Source organism: Camelus dromedarius, chromosome 14 (genome assembly GCF_036321535.1).
Source record: "Camelus dromedarius isolate mCamDro1 chromosome 14, mCamDro1.pat, whole genome shotgun sequence".
Lineage (NCBI taxonomy): Eukaryota > Metazoa > Chordata > Mammalia > Artiodactyla > Camelidae > Camelus > Camelus dromedarius.
The window spans coordinates 59,677,486-59,686,403 of record NC_087449.1 but is presented as its reverse complement, the minus strand read 5'-3'; the positions used below and the strand labels follow the sequence as shown (position 1 = coordinate 59,686,403).

The 8,918-nt window shown below is 40.5% G+C and overlaps 1 protein-coding gene across 2 annotated transcripts in view; it reads left to right on the top strand.

The window, feature by feature from the left end:
• The first annotated feature begins 675 nt into the window (after positions 1–675).
• PADI4 (peptidyl arginine deiminase 4) overlaps positions 676–8,918 on the top strand; it is a 32,494-nt gene continuing 24,251 nt past the window's right edge. For both annotated transcript variants that reach the window (XM_064494005.1, XM_064494004.1), the window contains exon 1: positions 676–813. In XM_064494005.1, coding sequence (XP_064350075.1) covers positions 722–813 — 92 coding nt within the window. In that variant the 5' untranslated portion in view covers positions 676–721. The remainder of the gene's footprint in view (positions 814–8,918) is intronic.

Sequence of the window (8,918 nt, the reverse complement as noted above, 5' to 3'; positions counted from 1 at the left end):
GCCTCCAGAACTGTGAGAAAATAAATTTCTGTTGTTACGTTCCCCTGTTTATGGCAGATGAGCTAAGGCAGGGAGCAGCTATGTAATCACGCAGCTGGAGATGCTGGCAAAGGTGATACCCTGCGCTACACCCGGGTATCTCTGCCTCTTGTCTTGCTGACCCTGGCCCCCTGGCCTCATCTCTGTCACCACAGAGCCTTTTGCCCCTGCGCTGCCACACAAGATCAGGCCTGAGTCTACAAAAAGGCGACCGTGTGACGCATAAAGTGGGGATCCAGGAAACCAACCTCCCTCCTCCAGCTTCCATTAGAATCTCAGACTAGTCCTAATCATATGACCAGCCAGAGAAATTGGGTTTATTAAGACCTACTGTGTGCAAATAGCCATGTGAACGCATCAGAGCATCAGGTCTGGCACAGAAATGGGCTTTGAACCTAGAGAAGGTGATTTGGATCCTGAGCCCTCTGCCCTTCCCAGGAACCTGACAAAGCCAGGCTGCCCCCGATTCTGGCATCAATGCCCGTGCAGGGGCTGGGTCCAAGGAGGCAGCTCTGGGGCAGAGGAGGAGTGAGAAGATATGCCGGGGACCTGAAGTGGGGAGGGGCTGAGCTGCTGGGCCACAAACCACAGGTGCTGACTCATGGCCTCCGCTGGGTGCTGGGCGCTGTAAAGAAACCAGCCCAGGGACTTCCTGCAGGCGGAGGGACAAGCTAGCCACACGATGGTCCAGGGGGCAGTGATCCATGTGGAACCAGAGCAGCCCACCTATGCTGTGTGTGTGCTGGGCACCGAGACTCAGCTGGACGTCTACAGGTAAGCGAGGGACATCCTGGCTTTGAGGGGCAGGTCTGGTGATGCTGGATAAGCAGGTTCTGCTGACACAAGATGTGTGTTTGGCTCAAGCTTCAAACTCCAGCCTCTGCAGCCACTGCCAGGGGAGAAGCTGGAAAGCTAAGACCCAAGTGGCCCTGGGATGTGCCTGGACTCAAGGCAGTGAGTTCATTGCCACATACAAGTAAGGCTTCCCCAGGGTCTCACTGCAAAGGAATTATTATAGAGCAAACAGGACCATCTCCTTTAACTATGGAGGCAATGGAAGCTCAGAGAGGGCCTGTGACTTGCCTAAGGTCACACAGCAAGTGTGGCCTGTAAGCAATGCTTGACCCTGGACTTTGTGGCCTAGACCTGGTTCACCCTGAAGTTTGTTACGCCAAACCTCTCAGCCAAGCCTCCCTCCGTGGGTGTGTAACAGCGTGGGTGTGATGGGACGGGCTCTGGCGTGGAGAGGCCAAGGTGGAGACCTGGCCCTGCTAGTGGCTGACTGGGCTGCCTTGGGCAACTGAACCTCAGTTTCCTCATCTGTGAAATGGGGGGTATTACCTATTCTGTAGGGTGCTTGTAGGGGTTAAATGTAAGAAACACGAAAATGTTTGTTAAGTACTTAGCGCAGTGCTGGGTCTGTCCGTGGTAGTTGTTTATGACTGCCTGCCTGCCTTTTACAAATGCCAGCTGAAAACCTATTATGTGCAAGCCCTGATTAATCCAGATGGCCTAGGAATGCTCTCAGTGCGTGTGCATGGTTGGCGTTATTGTTGTTGTCAGTAATAGTAGTGGCAGCCCCTAGCTTCCTCCATCCCAGGCTTGAGCATCTGTGGTCTAGATTGGTGCCCACAGGAGTGTCTGTGACATTTCCTTGAAATTGTCACTTGCTCCTTGAACCCAGGCAGCAGGAGAACAGCATTAAATGTCTGGTGGTCTCTCAGGGCCCCACTTCTCTGAACCTCAGTTTCCTCGTAGGGCAGAGAGGATGGCTGTGAAGCCCCGGCAGGTGGCAAAGCCACCTGTCCACGCCCTTCTCCCTGCCCCTGGCGAGGAAGCCACACCCAGCACAGCCAGCTGAGGGGATCCCCGCCCCACAGGTCAGGTGCTGCCTCCCTCTTTGTACCCCCTTGTCTCTGTCCCCAAGTCTCTGTCTCCCCGTTGTTCTTGGAGCCCTTTGTTCTTCTTCCTGTTGTGGTAGACACACAGTATATCCCTGTCCTGTCTGCCTCCTGCCTTGGCACCTGGCAGCTGGGGAGGCCCTACTTCCCACCTTGGCTTTGTGAACATCGTGGTAAACAGCTGTGCACGGAGCAGAGAAGGAACCTCCAGGCTTTGGCAGAGAAACAAAAATTTATATACATATTTTTAATTGAATAGTGAATTTACAATGTTGTGTTAATTTCTGGTGTATAGCATAGTGATTCATTTATACATATATATATTATTTTCATTGTCTTTTTCATTATAGCCTATTACAAGGTATTGAATATAGTTCCCTGAACTGTACAGTAGGTCCTTGTTCTTTGTCTAGTTTATATAGAATAGTGTTTATCTACAAATCCTGAACTCCCAATTTATCCCTCCCCACCCTCTTTCCTTCCTGGTAACGGTAAGCTTGTTTTCTAAGTCTGTCTCTGTTTTGTAAATAAGTTCATATGTGTCCTTTTTTTTTTTTTTTTAAGATTCCACATATTATATAGTATTTGTTCTTTCTGGCTTACCTCACTTAGTATGACAATCCCCAGGTCCATCCATGTTGCTGCAGATGGCATTTTTTAATTTCTTTTTTATGGCTGAGTAGTATTCCATTCTATATATATATCACAACTTCATCCAGTCACCTGTCAATGGACATTTAGGTTGCTTCCATGTCTTGGCTATTATAAATAATGCTGCTATGAACATTGGGATACACATATCTTTTGAATCAGAGTTTTCTCTGGATATGTGCCCAGAAGTGGGATTGCTGGATCACAGGGTAAGTCTATTTTCAGTTTTTTAAGGAATCTCCAAATCATTTTCTGTAGTGACTGCACCAAACTACTCACATGGCTGCTGGCAGCACTTTGCTCCTGTGGGCTTGTGGACTGAGGGCTTTGGTTCCCTCCACACTGTTGGCAGGAAGTCCCCTTCAGTTCCCTGCCATGTGGGGCTGTTCATAACTCACAATGCGGCAGCTGGTTTCATCAAGGTGAGCCAGCCGAGAAGGCGAGAGAGAGAGAGATCTTTTGTAATCTTACCATGAAAGTCACAGCCCATCACTTTTGCCATTTTCCACTGGTTGGAAGGAAGTTGCTAAGTCCATCCTACTCTCAAAAGGAAGAACTTACACAAGAGCATGGACGCCAGAGGTGACAGTTATTGGAGGCATCTAAGAAGTCTGCCTACCACATACTCTTCCTGTATTTTCCTAATTCTCTATAATGAATGCACAGAATTTTTGATATGGAGACAAAGAACTTTATTACAAAAGTTTACACACGTGCACGCGTGCACACACACACACACACACACACACACACACACACACACACATACCGTGGAATATTACTCAACCATAAAAAAAGAATGAAGCCATGCCATTTGCATTGACATGGATAGATCTAGAGCTAATCATACTAAGTGAAGTAAGTCAGAGAGAGAAAGACAAATACTGTATAATATCACTTATACATAAAATCTAAAAAAATGATGCAGATGAATTTATTTAGAGAACAGAAATAGACTCACCAACATAGAAAACAAACTTATGATTGCCAAAGGGGAAAGCAGGGTATAAATTCGGAATTTGGGATCAACAGATACACATTACTATATACAAAACAGATAAACAACAAGGGCCTATTGTATAGCACAGAGAACTATATTCAATACCTTGTAATAACTTATAATGGGAAAGAATCCAAAAAAGAATATATGTATGTGTGTATGTGTGTGTGTGTGTGTGTGTGTGTATATATAAACTGAATCACTTTGCTTTACACCTGAAACACTGTAAATCAACTATACTTCAATAAATTTTTTAAAAATAGAAAACTTTTAAAAATAAATAAAAACAGAAAATGTAATAATAAAATCCATGTCTTTGTGGCCTTATGGAGTGAGTCCTGCCTCTCGGGGGAGTCTCCACTACAGTTTGATTCTGCTCCAATTAATTAGCATTTCTTCATGGGGATTTCACTCTCTGTTGGTCATTCACTGTCACAGAGGGGCTGCTCTGAACACTCTTGGATGTGTCTCCTGGTGTACACATGCAAGACATTCTCTAGGAGTGGAATTGCTGGGTTTGGGGAGGGCTAACGTTTGACTTTACAAGATAACACCAAGTTGTTTCACAAAGTGGTTAACTTCCCATCCCAGGAGTGGGGTGTTAAGAGTTTCCTTTGAACCACATAGTCTATGGTGTTTTTCATCAGTCAAGTGACTATAAAACCCTGTCTCATGGCCTCGATATTTTCATTTCCTTACTGATTAGTGAGGTGGAGTGAATCTTCATGTGTTTATCATCCATCTGTGTTTTAACCTCCATGAATGTCTGCTTATGTCTTTTGCTCATTTTTTTCTATTGAGTTGGTTGTTTTTTTCATGTTGATTAGCCCAGGTTCTCTAAATATTGTAGAAGCTAAGCCTTTGTCAGTTTTGTGCTGTGAATATCTTCCTCTTAGCTTACGCTTGTCTTTTCACTTTATAGAGCATTTTGATCAACAGAAGTTATTTATTCTCATCTAGTTGAGTTTATCAATCTTTTTTTTCTTGTTTATGGATTTTTTAAGAAAGGGCTTGTTTAAGAAAGGGCATAAAAAATGTCTCAGACACCTTTTAAAAGATGCAAAATCTCATTCATGATATAAAAAAATCAGTAAACTAAGAATAGAGGGGATCTTCTTCAGCTTGATAAAGAATATCTACAAAAGGCTTACAGGTAACATCATACTTGATGGTGAGAAATTTGAAGCCTTTTCACTAAAGTCAAGAACAAAGCAAAGGTGTCCCCTCTCACCACTGTTTTTCAACATGATACTAAAAATCCTAGCTAATGGTTAAGACTAGAAAAGGAAATAAGAGGAATACCTATGGAGAAGAAAGTAAGGTGGGAAGCCCTATAAGAAGACCAGCAGGACCCCCAGGCATCGCTGCTACTCCCTGCCAGCACCATCCGGTTCCCTGGCCCAGAGGCTCTATCTCACTTTTTGCCTCTGAACCGGCTTACTTACCCCTAAAATTCTATTGGTTCCCTGAGCTCACTCCTGATTGGTTACTTCCTTCACTCCTGATTGGTCCATTTCCCTAACTTCTGATTGGTCTATTTGTAGTACTTCATTTACATGGAGCTCACTCCTGATTGGTTATTTTTCTCACTCCTGATTGGTCCATTTCTACAAGCTTGTTCCTAATTAGTCAACTTTAGTTATACCTTATTTGCATATGATGTTGCAAAGTGTAAACTGGCAGCCTATAAAAGCCTGTGTAAACGTACAGATGGGGTCCAGAGCTTGGAGTGCTAACTCTTCTGGGTTGTTGGTGTAATAAACCTGAGTTCTCCAACTCTGCGACTGCTACTTGGTTTCTCGCGGGGATCCGGGTTGTTGTCACAACTGAGCTGTAACACATTTTTTTTCTGCAACAAAAGAAATGAACTTGTCTTTGTTCACAGATGACATGATCATCTATGTAGAGAACCCAAAGAATTGACCAAAAAAAAAAAAAAAAAAACCACACAACAAAACCCCAAAACTTCTGGAACTAATGAACTGTTATAGCAAGATTGCCAGACACAAGGTTAATGTACAAAAATCACTTTCCTATATACCAGCAAAGAACAAATAGAATTTGAAATTTAAAACACAATAACATTTACATTTGACCCCCCAAATTTAAATACTTAGGTATAAATCTAACAAAATATGTATAAAATCTGACAAGGAAAACTTCAAAACTCTGATGACAGATATCAAAGAAGTAAACAAATAGAGAGCTATTCCATGTTCATGGATAGGAAGACTCAATATTGTCAGTTCTTCCCAAATTGATCTATAGATTTGATGCAATCCCAATCAAAATCCCACCAGGTTATTTTGTGGATATCAAGAAACTGATTCTAAAGTTTATATGGAGAAGCAAAGAAACCGAGAATAGCCAACATAATATTGAAGGAGAACAAAATTGGAAGACTGACACTACTGTAAAGCTACAGTAATCAAGACAGTGTGGTATTAATGAAGGAATAGACAAATGAATCAATGGAACAGAATACAGACCAGAAGTAAACCCATATAAATATAGCCAATTCCATCTTTGACAAAGAGGCAAAGACAATACAATGAGAAAAGGTAACCTTTTCAATGAATAGTAGTGGAACAAGTGGATATCCATATCCAAAAAATAATGTAGACACAGACCTTACATCCTTCACAACTCATAATAGATCACAGACCTAAATTAAAATGCAAAACTATAAAACTCTTAGAAGATAACATAGAAGAAAATCTAGATAATCTCGAGTTTCATGATAACATTTGAGATACAACACCAAAGGCATGATCCATGACAGAAAGAACTGGTAATCTGGACTTGATGAAAATTAAAGTTTTCTGCTCTGCCAAAAGTACTATCAAGAGAATAAAAGACAAGCCACAAACTGGAAGAAGATATTTGCAAAAAGCCTATCTGATAAGGGACTATTATCCAAAATATACAAAGAACTCCTAAAGTTCAGCATTAAGAATATGATTGAAAAATAGACCAAAAACCTTAACAAACACCTCACCAATGAAGAGATTCAGATGGTAAGTAAGGATATAAAGAGATGCTCTGTGTATGTCCTTAGAGAAATACAAGAAAACGATGATGAGATATCACTACATACATACTGGCATGGCCAAAATCTAGAATGTTGACACCTTATTCTAGTTTTGATTTGCATTTCTCTTATAATTAGCGATGCTGAGCATCTTTTCATGTGCCTGATGGCCATTTATATGTCTTCTTTCAAGAAATGTCTATTTAGGTCTTCTGCCCATCTTTGATTGGGTTACTTGCTGTTGTTGTTGTTGTTGTTGTTGTTGTTTGATATTGAGTTGTATGAGCTGTTTGTATATTTTGGAACTTAACCCCTTGTTGGTTACATTGCTTGCAAATATTTTCTCCCAGTCTGTAGGTTGTCTTTTTGTTGTGTTTATGGTTTCCTTTGCTGTGCAAAAGCTTTTAAGTTTGACTGGGTTCCATTTGTTTATTTTTGCTTTTATGTCTTTTGCCTTGGGAGACTGATCTAAGAAAATATTGCTACGATTTGTGTCAGAGAATGTTTTGCCTATGTTCTCTTCGATGGTTCATGTCTTGTATTTATTTCTGGGCTCTCTATTCTGCTCTGACCTACATGTCTATTTTTGTGCTAACATCACACTGTTTTGATTACTGTAGCTTTGTAATATTGTTTGAGATCTGGGAGTGTTATGACTCCAGCTTTGTTCTTTTTCCTCAGGATTGCACTGGCAAGTCTGGGTTTTCTGTGGTTCTGTATAAATTTTAGAATTATTTGTTCTAGTTTTGTGAAAAATGTCCTGGGTAACTTGATGGGGATCACATTAAATCTGTAGATTGCTTTGGGTAGTATGGCCATTTTTGAAATATTCTTTCTTCCATTCCAAGAGCATGGGATATCTTTTCATTTCTTTGAATCATCTTCAGTTTCCTTTATCAGTGTTTTATAAGTGTCAGTGTATACCTCTTTCACCTCCTTAGTTAGGTTTATTCCTAAACTTTTTTCTTGATGTGATTTTAAACAGGTTTTTTTTTAACTTTCTGATATTTCATTGTTACTATAAAGAAATGTAACAGTTTTCTGTGTATTAATCTTGTAATCTTGCTGAATTCTTTTATTAGTTCTAATAGTTTTTTTTAGGGGGGGTGAGGTAATTAGGTTTACTTATTTGTTTTATTTTTAGAGTTGGTGCTGGGGATTGAACGCAGGACCTTGTGTATGCTAAGCATGTGCTCTACCACTTGAGCTATATCTTCCCCACTAGTTCTAATAGCTTTTGTGTGGACTCTTTAGGGTTTTCTATATAGAATATCATGTCATCTGAATATAATGACAATTTTACCACTTCCCTTCCAATTTGGATACCTTTTATTTCTTTTTCTTGTCTGATTGCTGTGGCTAGGACTTCCAATACTATGTTGAATAGAAGTGGTGAGAGTGGGCATCCTTGTCTTGTTCCATAATTTAGTGGGAAGGCTTTCAGCTTTTCACTGTTTATTATTATGTTGGCTGTAGGTTTGTCATAAATGGCTTTTATTATGTTGAGATATGTTCCCTCTATACTCACTTTGGTGAGTTTTCATGTTGAGTGAATGTTGAATTTTATCAAATGCTTTTTCTGCATCTATTGAGATAATCACGTGGTTTTTGCCTTATCTTTCATTGACGTGGTGTATCACATTAATTGATTTGCTTATATTGAACCATCCTTGTGACACTGGAATGAATCCAATTTGATCATAGTGCATGATCCTTTTTATGGATTGTTGAATTCAGTCTGCTAATATTTGGTTGAGGATTTTTTCATCCATATTCATCAAAGATATTGGCTTATAATTTTCTTTTTTTATAGTGTCTTTGTCTGGTTTTGGTATCAGGGTGATGGTGGCTTCATAGAATGACTCTGGGAGTGCTCCCTCCTCTTCAGTCTTTTGGAGGAGTTGAGAAGGATTGGTGTAAGTTCTTCTTTGTATGTTTGGTAGAATTCCCCAGTGAAGCCATCTGGTCCTGGACTTTTGTTTACAGAGAGGTTTTTTGTTTTTTGTGTGTTTTATTACAGATTTAATTTCACTTCTAGTGATCAGCCTGTTTAAATTACCTATTTCTTTTTGACTCAGTTTTGGCAGGCTGTATGTTTCTAGAAACTTGTCCATTCCTTCTGGGTTGTCCAGTTTGCTGGCATACTACTATTCACAGTATTTTCTTACGATTTTTTTGTATTTCTGCAATATCAGTTATTATTTCTTATTTTGTTTATTTGGGTCCTCTCTCTTTTCTTCCTGGTGGGCTGAGTTAGAGGCTTATTGATTTTGGTTTTCCTTTCAAAAAGCCAGCT